Source organism: Myxine glutinosa, chromosome 7, assembly GCF_964187855.1.
Source record: "Myxine glutinosa chromosome 7, kmMyxGlut1.1, whole genome shotgun sequence".
NCBI classification, from domain to species: domain Eukaryota; kingdom Metazoa; phylum Chordata; class Myxini; order Myxiniformes; family Myxinidae; genus Myxine; species Myxine glutinosa.
In genome coordinates this window covers 99,396,636-99,411,566 of record NC_136267.1, presented here as the reverse complement: position 1 = coordinate 99,411,566, position 14,931 = coordinate 99,396,636, and the positions used below count along the sequence as shown (strand labels likewise).

The 14,931-nt window shown below is 37.9% G+C and overlaps 1 protein-coding gene across 1 annotated transcript in view; it reads right to left on the bottom strand.

Moving 5' to 3' along the window:
* LOC137431468 (complement C3) overlaps positions 1-14,931 on the bottom strand; it is a 613,976-nt gene that overhangs the window by 191,751 nt on the left and 407,294 nt on the right. The window contains exons 33-34 of the mRNA XM_078782039.1: positions 13,978-14,043; positions 11,979-12,066 (exon numbers count right to left, since the gene is read on the bottom strand). Coding sequence (XP_078638165.1) covers positions 11,979-12,066; positions 13,978-14,043 — 154 coding nt within the window. The remainder of the gene's footprint in view (positions 1-11,978; positions 12,067-13,977; positions 14,044-14,931) is intronic.

The following is a 14,931-nucleotide window of genomic DNA, read 5'->3' as shown; positions in this document are numbered from 1 at the left end:
TAGTCAACGGTTGTCGTCGACCCACCTGACGTGTATGTAACAAGCTTATTATCCTCTTTCTGGAACTGAGTATTACAAATCAACAAATCAGCTCCATCAGCAAACTCCAAAATCCTTTCACCTTCTCCATTCCTCACACCATATCCGTAACCCCCATGAACTCCCTCAAAACCGTCCATACTCCTTCCCACATGTCCATTTAGGTATCCTCCTACCACAACAACTTCCTTATATTCACGTTTTCCATCAGCTTCTCCATTGCACACCAGAACTTGTCCTTCTCTTCATCGCTCCGACCAACCTGCGGAGCATATCCCGAGATGACGTACACCAACAGCTTTCCAATCATCATTTTCACCATCATCAACCTTTCACTCACTCTAGTCACACTCACCACACTGTCTACAAACTCCTCAGAAAACAGGACACCAACACTATTCACACCTTCTGGGCACCCTTGCCACACAAACTTGTATTTCTGTCCCTGCCTACCCTTCACCAATCTCACACCACTTCCCGTCCATCTCGTCTCCTGCACACAACATATGTCCACTCTTCTTCTGACCAATACTTCCACCACTTCTCCTGATCTCCCTGTCATTGTCCCTACATTCCATGTCCCAAACCTCAGAAACCGATCTCCACGTCGGGCATCAGACGTTTCGTCGTCATAAATGGAGTGATTTCCACCCTTGCTTCGATCGGGTTCCCCACCTTGAGTTTTGACGAGAGGGAGTGGGGTCCCCCACGGGGTACTTCGGACTGTACCCTGCCCATATGTAGTTGTAATTGTCATGGTTCTCTTATTGAGGCAATGTTTTTATGGCCGGATGCCCTTCCTGACGCCAACCCTTTTAGTCGCCTCTTACGACATGCAGGGATACGGTTTACCTATTCTAAACCGGAGTACACACCGGGTATGACTTTGCTATGACACTGGAAATTTTGCTCAGGTGCCTCCCATTTCTCTTGATCATCTTGAGATGTTTCTACACCTTGATTGGAGTCCACCTGTGGTAAATTCAATTGATTGGACATGATTTGGAAAGGCACACACCTGTCTATATGAGCTTATAAGGTCTCACAGCTGACAATGCATATCAGAGCAAAAACCAAGCCATGAGGCCAACAACATGAGGCCAAGCCAAAAACCATGACCAAGCCAAACACAAGCCAAAACCAATGCCTGCAGGAACTGCCTGCAGAGCTCAGAGACAGGATTGTGCTGAGGCACAGATCTGGGGAAGTCTACAAAAAAAAATTCTGCTGCATTGAAGGTTCCCAAGAGCACAGTGGCCTCCATAATTCTTAAATGGAAGAAGTCTGGAACAACCAGGACTCTTCCTAGAGCTGGCCGGCCGGCCAAACTGAGCAATCGGGGGAGAAGGGCCTTGGTAAGAGAGGTGACCAAGAACCCGATGGTCACTCTGGCTGAGCTCCAGAGATCCTGTGTGGAGATGGGAGAAACTTCCAGAAGGACAACCATCACTGCAACACTCCACCAATCTGGGCTTTATGGCAGAGTGGCCAGACGGAATCCTCTCCTCAGTGAAAGACACATGAAAGCCCACTTGGAGTTTGCAAAAAATCACCTAAAGGACTCTCAGACTGTGAGAAACAAGATTCTGTGGTCTGATGAAACCAAGATTGAAATGTTTGGCCTCAATTCTAAGCGTCATGTCTGGAGGAAACCAGGCACCGCTCATCACCTGCCCAATACCATCCCAACGGTGAAGCATGGTGGTGCCAGCATCATGCATCAGGGTCTGAATACTTTCTGAATGCACTGTATGCATTGTAAGAAAGGTCATGATTCGCTATTTGTAATTCGTTCACGTCAGTTAAAACCCATTTGCACACCACACGTATCGAGCACAATCATGGCTCCACATGCGCCATATTGCTAAATACACGCTTATTATATTGCTAAATACACGCTTGATATATTGCTAAATACACGCTTGTTATATTGCTAAATACACGCTTGATATATTGCTAAATACACGCTTGTTATATTGCTATTTACACGCTTGATATATTGCTATATACACGCTTGATATATTGCTAAATACACGCTTGTTATATTGCCATATACACGCTTGATATATTGCTAAATACACGCTTGTTATATTGCTATATACACGCTTGATATATTGCTAAATACATGATTGTTATATTGCTATATACACGCTTGTTATATTGCTTTATACATGATTGTTATATTGTTATATACACGCTTCATATACTGCTAAATACACGCTTGTTATATTGCTATATATACGCTTGATATATTGCTAAATACATGATTGTTATATTGCTATATACACGCTTGATATATTGCTATATACACGCTTGTTATATTGCTATATACACGCTTGTTATATTGCTATATACACGCTTGTTATATTGCTATATACACGCTTGTTATATTGCTTTATACACGATTGTTATATTGCTATATACACGCTTGATATATTGCTAAATACACGCTTGTTATATTGCTATATACACGATTGTTATATTGCTAAATACACGATTGTTATATTGCTATATACACGATTGTTATATTGCTATTTCCATGCTTATTATATACACGATTGTTATATTGCTATATACACGATTGTTATATTGCTATATACACGATTGTTATATTGCTATATACACGCTTGTTATATTGCTATATACACGATTGTTATATTGCTATATACACGCTTGTTATATTGCTTTATACACGCTTGTTATATTGCTATATACACGATTGTTATATTGCTATATACACGCTTGTTATATTGCTTTATACACGCTTGTTATATTGCTATATACACGATTGTTATATTGCTATATACACGATTGTTATATTGCTATATACACGCTCGTTATATTGCTATATACACGCTTGTTATATTGCTATATACACGATTGTTATATTGCTATATACACGCTTGTTATATTGCTATATACACGCTTGTTATATTGCTATATACACGATTGTTATATTGCTATATACACGATTGTTATATTGCTATATACACGATTGTTATATTGCTATATACACGCTTGTTATATTGCTATATACACGCTTGTTATATTGCTATATGCACGATTGTTATATTGCTATATACGCAATTGTTATATTGCTATATACACGATTGTTATATTGCTGTATACACGATTGTTATATTGCTGTATACACGATTGTTATATTGCTGTATACACGATTGTTATATTGCTATATACACGATTGTTATATTGCTGTATACACGATTGTTATATTGCTATATACACGATTGTTACATTGTTATATACACGATTGTTATATTGTTATATACACGCTTGATATATTGCTAAATACACGCTTGTTATATTGCTATATACACGATTGTTATATTGCTATATACACGATTGTTATATTGCTATTTCCATGCTTATTATATACACGATTGTTATATTGCTATATACACGATTGTTATATTGCTATTTCCATGCTTATTATATACACGATTGTTATATTGCTATATACACGATTGTTATATTGCTATTTCCATGCTTATTATATACACGATTGTTATATTGCTATATACACGATTGTTATATTGCTATTTCCATGCTTATTATATACACGATTGTTATATTGCTATATACATGATTGTTATATTGCTATTTCCATGCTTATTATATACACGATTGTTATATTGCTATATACACGATTGTTATATTGCTATTTCCATGCTTATTATATACACGATTGTTATATTGCTATACACACGATTGTTATATTGCTATTTCCATGCTTATTATATACACGATTGTTATATTGCTATATACACGATTGTTATATTGCTATTTCCATGCTTATTATATACACGATTGTTATATTGCTATATACACGATTGTTATATTGCTGTATACACGATTGTTATATTGTTATATACACGATTGTTATATTGTTATATACACGATTGTTATATTGCTATGTCCACGCTTATTATATACGCGATTGTTATATTGCTATTTCCATGCTTATTATATACACGATTGTTATATTGCTATATACACGATTGTTATATTGCTGTATACACGATTGTTATATTGCTATATACACGATTGTTATATTGCTATTTCCATGCTTATTATATACACGATTGTTATATTGCAATATACACGATTGTTATATTGCTGTATACACGATTGTTATATTGCTATATACACGATTGTTATATTGTTATATACACGATTGTTATATTGCTATGTCCACGCTTATTATATACACGATTGTTATATTGCAATATACACGATTGTTATATTGCTGTATACACGATTGTTATATTGCTATTTCCATGCTTATTATATACACGATTGTTATATTGCAATATACACGATTGTTATATTGCTGTATACACGATTGTTATATTGCTATATACACGATTGTTATATTGTTATATACACGATTGTTATATTGCTATGTCCACGCTTATTATATACACGATTGTTATATTGCAATATACACGATTGTTATATTGCTATATACACGATTGTTATATTGTTATATCCACGATTGTTATATTGCTATGTCCACGCTTATTATATACACGATTGTTATATTGCTATATACACGATTGTTATATTGCTGTATACACGATTGATATATTGCTGTATATACGATTGTTATATTGCTATATACACGATTGTTATATTCCTATATACACGATTGTTATATTGTTATATACACGATTGTTATATTGCTATGTCCACGCTTATTATATACGCGATTGTTATTTTGCTATTTCCATGCTTATTATATACACGATTGTTATATTGCTATTTCCATGCTTATTATATACACGATTGTTATATTGCTATTTCCATGCTTATTATATACACGATTGTTATATTGCTGTATACACGATTGTTATATTGCTATATACGCGATTGTTATATTGCTATATACACGATTGTTATATTGCTGTATACACGATTGTTATATTGCTGTATACACGATTGTTATATTGCTATATACACGATTGTTATATTGCTATATACACGATTGTTATATTGTTATATACACGATTGTTATATTGCTATGTCCACGCTTATTATATACGCGATTGTTATATTGCTATTTCCATGCTTATTATATACACGATTGTTATATTGCTATTTCCATGCTTATTATATACACGATTGTTATATTGCTATATACACGATTGTTATATTGCTATGTCCACGCTTATTATATACGCGATTGTTATATTGCTATTTCCATGCTTATTATATACACGATTGTTTTATTGCTATTTCCATGCTTATTATATACACGATTGTTATATTGCTATATACACGATTGTTATATTGCTGTATACATGATTGTTATATTGCTATATACACGATTGTTATATTGTTATATACACGATTGTTATATTGTTATATACACGATTGTTATATTGCTATGTCCACGCTTATTATATACGCGATTGTTATATTGCTATTTCCATGCTTATTATATACACGATTGTTATATTGCTATATACACGATTGTTATATTGCTGTATACACGATTGTTATATTGCTATATACACGATTGTTATATTGCTATTTCCATGCTTATTATATACACGATTGTTATATTGCTATATACACGATTGTTATATTGCTGTATACACGATTGTTATATTGCTATATACACGATTGTTATATTGCTATATACACGCTTGTTATATTGCTATATACACGATTGTTATATTGCTATATACACGCTTGTTATATTGCTATATACACGATTGTTATATTGCTATATACACGATTGTTATATTGTTATATACACGATTGTTATATTGCTATGTCCACGCTTATTATATACACGATTGTTATATTGCTATATACACGATTGTTATATTGCTGTATACACGATTGTTATATTGCTGTATACACGATTGTTATATTGCTATATACACGATTGTTATATTGCTATATACACGATTGTTATATTGTTATATACACGATTGTTATATTGCTATGTCCACGCTTATTATATACGCGATTGTTATATTGCTATGTCCATGCGTATTATATACGCGATTGTTATATTGCTATGTCCACGCTTATTATATACACGATTGTTATATTGCTATTTCCATGCTTATTATATACGCGATTGTTATATTGCTATGTCCACGCGTATTATATACGCGATTGTTATATTGCTTTGTCCACGCTTATTATATACGCGATTGTTATATTGCTATGTCCACGCTTATTATATACGCGATTGTTATATTGCTATGTCCACGCTTATTATATACGCGATTGTTATATTGCTATTTCCATGCTTATTATATACACGATTGTTATATAGCTATCTCCACGATTGTTATATTGCTGTATACACGATTGTTATATTGCTATATACATACACGATTGTTATATTGCTATATACACGATTGTTATATTGTTATATACACGATTGTTATATTGCTATGTCCACGCTTATTATATACGCGATTGTTATATTGCTATTTCCACGCTTATTATATACACGATTGTTATATTGCTATGTCCACGCTTATTATATACACGATTGTTATATTGCTATGTCCACGCTTATTATATACGCGATTGTTATATTGCTATTTCCACGCTTATTATATACACGATTGTTATATTGCTATATACACGATTGTTATATTGCTGTATACACGATTGTTATATTGCTATATACGCGATTGTTATATTGCTATTTCCACGCTTATTATATACACGATTGTTATATTGCTATATACACGATTGTTATATTGCTATATACACGATTGTTATATTGCTATTTCCACGCTTATTATATACGCGATTGTTATATTGCTATTTCCACGCTTATTATATACACGATTGTTATATTGCTATGTCCACGCTTATTATATACACGATTGTTATATTGCTATGTCCACGCTTATTATATACGCGATTGTTATATTGCTATTTCCACGCTTATTATATACACGATTGTTATATTGCTATATACACGCTTATTATATACACGATTGTTATATTGCTATATACACGATTGTTATATTGCTATGTACACGCTTATTATATACACGATTGTTATATGCTGTATGGGAAACACGCGGGTGAAGAAGGAATAAAATGATTCTTGTGTAAAATTAATGTGATTCTCATTCACCATTTTATTGTAAATGTGTTAATGTGTGCAGTAAATGCTTGGAAACTTTCTGAGAATGGTGAAAGTGAGAAATTATAAAAGTGAAATACAAGTGTCATGAAAGATTGAAAATTATGGAAAGTAGCGTGACTCACCACACGTCGTTTCATATGGATAGGCATCTTTGACCATTTCGGTGTCTTTTGGGTCTTTTGTGTCTTCGTGGTGTTTTGGGTCTTCAGGGCCATTTGGGTCTTCAGGGTCTTTTGGATTCTCTGGGCATTTAAGGGTATTTTGGGTCTTTGGGGTGTTTTGGGTCTTCGGGGTATTTAAGGGTATTTTGAGTCTAAAGGGTCTTTAAGGGTCTTTGGGGTCTTCAGGGTGCTTTGGGTCTTCAAGGTCTTTTGGGTCTTTGGGGTCTTTTGGATCTTTTGGGCATAAAAGGGTCTTTAAGGGTCTTTGGGGTCTTCAGGGTGTTTTGGGTCTTCAGGGACTTTTGGGTCTTCAGGGTCTTGTGGGTCTTCAGGGTCTTGTGGTCTTTTGGGTCTTCTGGGTCTTCGAGGTGTTTTGGATCTCCGGGGTCTTTTTGGGTCCTCGGGGTGTTTTGGCTCTTCGGGGTGTTTTGGGTCTTTGGGGTGTTTTTGGGTCTTTGGGGTGTTTTGGGTCTTCGGGGTCTATTTGGTCTTCGGTGTCTTTTGGGTCTTCGGTGTCTTCAGGGGATTTGGGGTCTTCAGGGTATTTTGGGATTTGGGATAATTTAGGTCTTTTTTTGGTCTTCATGGTCTTGGGGGTCTTCGGTGCCATTTGGGTCTTCAGGGTCTTTTTGAGCCTCAGGGCCTTCAATGGTATTCTGGGTCTTTGTGGTATTTTGGGTCTTTGGGGTATTTTGGGTCTTTGGGGTATTTCGGGTCTTTGTGGTCTTTGGGATCTTCGGGGTCTTCAGAGTGTTATGGGTCTTTGGGGTGTTTTTGGGTCTTCGGGGTGTTTTGGGTATTCCGGGTCTTTGGGGTGTTTTGGGTATTCAGGGTCTTTGTGGTATTCAGAGTGTTTTGGGTCCTCAGGGTGTTTTGTGTATTCAAGGTGTTTTGGGTCTTCAGGGTCTTTTAGGTCTTCGGCGTGTTTTGGGTCTTTGGGGTGTTTTGGGTCTTCAGGGTGTTTTGGGTCTTCAAGGTGTTTTGGGTCTTTGGGGTATTTTGGGTCTTTGGGGTATTTTGGGTCTTTGGGATGTTTTGGGTCTTTGGGGTGTTTTGGGTGTTCGTGGTGTTTTGGGTCATTTGGGTCTTTGGGGTGTTTTGGATCTTCGGTGCCATTTGGGTCTTCAGGTTCTTGTTGAGCCTCTGGGCCTTCAAGGGTATTTGGGGTGTTTTGGGTGTTTTGGGGCTTCATGGTCTTCAGGATATTTTGGGTCTTTAAGGGTATTTTGGGTCTTCATGGGTCTTGGTGGTCTTAAGGGTCTTGGGGGAATTAAAGGGTCGTAAAAGGTCTGAGGGGTCTCAGCAGTCTAAACGTAATTAAGAGGGCTAATTAAAAGGGTGCTCATTTTTTTTGCAGAAGAAGACGTTTTAGTCGCATATAAACATAACGACATAACCATATACGTTTGCTCTATTATAACAAGATATTGTTATATCAGTCTTTGAGATTGCGCTGCGATAATTGTCATCTTCGTGACCAATTTCCATGAAGATTGCCGTTTGGAAACTCAATGGTTCATGGTGAAGTACGGGGAGGGGGAGAGGGAGGAATGTGGGGGGGAAGATCCATTAACTTTAAGTCATGATTTAAGGGAAAAGTTAAGGATTATTCGTTTATGCAACAATTCTCAACTTAAGGATGTCCTTAAGGGAAAAGTTAAGGACTTCGGCGGTGGAAGTAATAAAGTTCTCGTTGAGAATTGAATGAATTTTACACAATAACTATTTTATTCCTTGTTCATCTGCAAGCACGGTATTCCCCATGCAACATACAAGAAAAAGAGCAATCAGAGATTGCAAACCCTCGCCAGGATGTATTTGCAGTGGTTTTTTAAGGCTGTGTTAAAACAAATATGGCGGCCGAACCACGTGACCGATGACGTTATCAATTTTTTTTCCCTAAACTAATTTATTCCTAGATTATGCTCAATAAATTTCATCTTGATCGGATGAAGTTTTGTACTTGTCGAATTATGACATCATAATGGAGGCACCTATGACATCATCATTAACATATTTTATTCCCCATGGAGAGTTCATTACAATGAGCCATGTCTCAATTTTTTCTATTCAGCGCTTTCGGAGATACAGATGTACAAAGTTTTTTGCGGCGGCATCTTGGAAGCAGGTGTGGGAAATGGTCGGGCCCACCCGCATCCACTGCTACATCTGGGACCCAGAAGGTGGCGTCGTAGGATAAGACCTACCACGCCTGCAATGGACCTTGCTGAACCGTCTACGTACGGGGGTCGGCCGCTTCAAATCATCGCTGAAGATGTGGGGCCTGGCAGACAGCGCCGCGTGCGAGTGCGGCGAGCCTGAGCAGACTGCCGAACACATAATTACCACCTGCCCCCTATACAGACCACCTTCAGAAGCCGGCCTCTTCGATGTATGACCAGAGACGAGGGCTTGGCTGCACGACACTGAGCTGGCCATCTGATGATACACGAAAGAAGAAGAAAGTTTTTCAGTTTTTCCAAGATGGCGGCCGAACCACGTGATCGATGACGCCATCGGTTTTTTTTTCTCCACCAGTTTATGCCGACATGGCACTCAATAAATTTCATCTTGATAGGATGAAGTTTTGTACTTGTCGAATTATGACGTCATAATGGAGGCACCTATGACATCATCATTAACATATTTTATTCCCCATGGAGAGTTCTTTACAATGAGCCATATCTCAATTTTTTCTATTCAGCGCTTTCCAAGATATAGAGGTGCAAAGTTTTTCGATTTTTCCAAGATGGCGGCCAAACCAAGTGAGCTATGACGTCATAATTATCATAAAATAATTATACAGGTGGAGTTGCACCTATGGTGAAAATGTCCTGTCAATCGGACCAACGGTTGCAGAGAAAATCATATTTATTCTATGCGGACAAACAGACAGACAAACGGACACAAATGCACTACCATCTCCTCAGGCGAGGGTAACAAGCGTCATAAAAAATTATGTGTTCTTACCTTTCGACATCTCCTCCTATCGCTAATCTGATTGGTTGCCTGGCATAGCAACGGCTCCTCAGGATTTCCTTCACTTTAAGGGAATCTTTATCCTTAAGGGTTGTTTATGCAACAGCACTTAAGGAAATGCTTAGCTAAGGAATTACAATGTACCTTAAGGGAAATCTTTCCTTAAGGTTAAGGGAGTTTTATGCAACCGGGCCATAATCCTCATCTTCACTCTCGAACACCTCCCATCCTCAAACATACTGTTGCGGTTTTGTAATAAAGGTTAATTTCCCCTCCTAGATAGTTGCACTGCAACATGTCGCCTCGCTTAAGCTCAGTTATTTCTTCGTAAATGTAAGCGTAGTCCTTTCCTGTGTTAGTTTTGCGTTGAGTAGGATAATGAAAATTAGGTGTCCTTATGGCGCTTTGGTTTGGTATTGGCGCTGAAATACCACGCGGCAGGCCTGAACAAGTCGACCGAGGCCGAAGGAAGGCGGAGGAGGAGCCATCGGTGAGCACGAGCCGCCAATCAGGGCTCGAGGGGAGTGACTTACCACTGCGGCAAAAGGCGGGGTTTGTAACATTTGAGTCGGGCTAGGGCGGGGCCATATAACCCTGTGCCCAGAGCCCCCCCACCTGAGTTGAGTTTGGGGTTTAGAGTTCAGTTCGGAGTTATGAGATGAGTTCGGAGCGCAGGGAAGGTGAGAGGAGTGGAGGAGACGTCGATGAGTACAGACGAGTTGGGAGCGCGCTTCAGTATTGAGTCATATCGTATGAACTGAATTACCCCGTTGTACACGAACTTGCCCTGCTCCCCGCGCTCTGCGCAGTATTAATCACGCGCTGTAAAAGACGACCCACGCCGGGCCGCAGACGCGCGATTTTCCTCCTGCCTGCCTTTGCCTGAATACGCGCCGCGAGGATTTTCCCTCCTGCCTGCCTTCGCCGGGAAACGTGCTGTGACCGCCAGAGGGCCACGACCGGGTGAGCTGTTCCTGGAGCGACCGAAGCAGGCGCGTTCGCCACGCGAAACATTCTTCCTCCATCTCCCCGTGTGTGTAAGTGGGCCCATTGTCTGGGGTTTAAGTATAAAACTGCTTAAGTTCTGCCCTGTGTCCCTTTCCTTCTTCAAATTCCTGTGAATAGTGTAAATAAATCCTGTTATTCCTTCTGATTCGACCGTTTTTGTCTTTTCTATCATTGGTCTCGCATGGTATGAATTAGATCGCTCTAGTCGGGTTCTATAGAAAGGTAACAGCACGAGTCACGTGGTACGCATTCCGCTCGGGCGTACTCAATTAAGCGTGGTTCGTGCGAGACTCGATCCCCGCTTCCGCTGCGGCGTAGGTACTCAAGGTACGTGTGAGGTTGTCCCGAAACCCTTTTCCACGTCTGCCTTCCAGTGGCGACTCCGTCTCACGGTTTCGAAGACCCAGAGAGAAAAAGGGGCTTAATCTCCCCTTTGTAACGGGAACGGGCTTCGAAGATCCGCAACAATACATTATCTTGCACAGCATATCATTATGATTAAAAGAAATCATTTTCGGAGGATTACTTTTTACATGCCTCATATTAGGGAGTTTTTAAAATAACCTAATCAATAAAATAAAAAAATTTGTTAGTAATTGCAGGTATCTTTTCACTATCAAACAAATATTCGTGCCAAGTCTCACCTTCCTCATCCTTCGTGTTGACATTCACACTCATCTTGTATGTTTTCTCCTCTGGACCCACTTCAAATGCATTGTAGGACCTTAGGAACTGACATACATAGCATCATTATTGTGCTCCATTTAGTTGTAAAGGCATGAATTTGAAAGGCATGACAATACTAAATAAAAATTGAAAGTTTTACACAATCCTGGGATTTTAGACAAGGAAAGGAAAGTGGATAAAATGGTGGAATCGGATGGTGAAGGGGGTTTCATAGTTATTCATGTTGGAGCAAATTATATTGAAAACGAGAAAGCATCCCACAATGCAAAGCCCATCAACATCAGCTTTGTACTTTGTACTTTGTACTGAACCCAAAAACTGTACATTAACTAAACATTAATGAAAACAAAAAAAAGGTAAAATGTATTAATTAGTCTTCTCCATATTCTCAAAGTAAAGGTTTGTTGAAAATGTGATGACGAAAGTTCAAATAGTAAAAAAAAGTTAAGGTTTGGAGACACACACACACACACACACACACACACACACACACACACACACACACACACACACACACACACACACACACACACACACACACACACTATTTCAAAACCTCATCTCCCGCTGCATTGGTGGATGGGCTGAATATTACTCTCAGGTCAGGAAGGGGTATGGGCTGAATGGCAAGGTCTAGACTCTAGACTCGAGTCTAGAATTAGCAGTCACTAATAAGCAGCAGTACTGAATCGTCACATTTCAAAGCAGTGTGGGGATAAGTTGATGCAGGAGGTATTATGCAGCGGTCAACAATACGGAGGGTTGGAGAAAATATTTGAAGTTGAAATAAATTTTAAAAAACATTGAAGATCATATAATTAGAAACTAGAAACTACAAATAGATGCAAATGCCTCAACGGACATGCTGCGGCTCATGTTAGATGTCAACCCACTGGTAAGTTTAATCTCAATTAAAGGTCACATGAAAAATTAAAAGTCATGGGAGGGAGCGTGAGAGAGAAAAGAGATATAAGTAGAGAGACAACATCAGATGCTTCTAACTTGAGTTATGATCTGCAAAATGGTTTTCAAAGGGCATATGACATTTGACCTGTTGAAGCCAAAACTGCATCGGTTCATCTTTGTACCGCAGTTCATAATTGTGCCAAGTTTGGTTGAAATCACTTCTGTGTTATTATTAAGTTATTGTAGTGATTTTTTCCCCCCACAAAGATTTTCTATTAAAGATCACATGATCTTTGACATTTTGAATGCAAAATCCAAACAGTTAATTTTTTTGTTACACTTAATACTTTTGCCATGTTTGGTTGTAGTCCCTTTAGTAGTTCATCAGTTATGACAGTGATGAAAATCTGCTATGTATGCACACACGCACGCACAAACAGACAACGCATCCAGGTGGACAAGCCAAACACGTAATGCTTCTCGTGCCTCTGGCACAGAGGAATAAAAAAACAAACATCTGACCTTGAAGCAACACAATTGTACAAAAATGCTTGTGCAACGTTCCACAATATCCACGGATTAGTTTACCTTCTCCTTCGCTTGTTTGTTTTTTTTTAACAAGCGGCACTTTGTTCTTTACTATGGCCTTAAAACGATCATTCATTCATTCATTCACTTTCTTCTTTACTATTCATTGGATGTTTGCAGGTTCATCCGAATGTTAACATAGTTCATCCGAATGTTTACCACTTTGATGGATGTGTTGTGCAAAGAAGTCTGCTTAACACATGCTGAGCAAGCTCATGTCCATAAACATAATGTTATCAAAAATATTAAACATCAATTGCATGAATGTTAAGCCAAATTGTATTGCATGAATGTTAAGCCAAATTGTAGCCCAGGGGAGAATACAAAGACCACCAGCATGATGGAGGTAACTAAGATATCTGTCATTTTCTATTTATTGACAGGCACATGTTAGACTTGGTCACACCAATAGAACTGCAAGATTTTTAAAAAAACAACGAATGAATAATTCATGTTTCATACCGAGAGGGTTCCAATACCATTTCCACGTTTTTCCACTGAAACAGAGAGGTTCCCACCAACAGGAACCTAAGAAACACAAAATACATCAAATGCAACACTATATAAGTGTGTGTGTGTGTGTGTGTGTGTGTGTGTGTGTGTGTGTGTGTGTGTGTGTGTGTGTGTGTGTGTGTGTGTGTGCACTATGTGGTGCAAAAGTACGATTCCAGCAGAAGGAAATGTATTAATTCAGACGTGATAACCAAATAAATCATTGTAATATGAAACCAAAAGCACATTCAATGGATTTCTATAAACACTTAAGAATACAACAACACTTATTACAATAGGAGAATCAAAATAATCTGTTATTTTTAAATAATCAAAATCAAACGTATATATATATATATATATATATATATATATATATATATATATATATATATATATATATATATATATATATATATATATATATATATATATATATATATATATACATACATATATATATATATATACATATATACTGTACAGGGTGATTGAAAAGTAACTCCCTATTTTAAAATATTTAGAAATTATTTATTTATTGTCATATTTTTCTCAAATATTTAGTGTTTGTTCCTTAATGTATGAGAATTTAGTCTGTGTTGGTTTTTTTTCAGATTATTTTTTGTTTGAAATTCGGAAGCCCTACAAACATGGCTGGACGTCTTACCCTGCAGGAGCGTGCCCAGCTAGTGGTATGAAGATTGTTCTGATCTCTTTAAAAATATCCTCTGGTCTGATGAAGCGGTATTTCACATCGGTGGGTTTGTGAACCGTCACAACTGGGCAGGAGAAGATCCTCGTGTTATTTCTGAAAAAACGCGTTGGCCCAAGGTAACGGTGTGGTGTGGAATGACTTCGGAAAGGATTGTAGGTCCCTTCATTCTTCGCGATACCATGAATGCCAGAAGGTACCTCACCATGCTG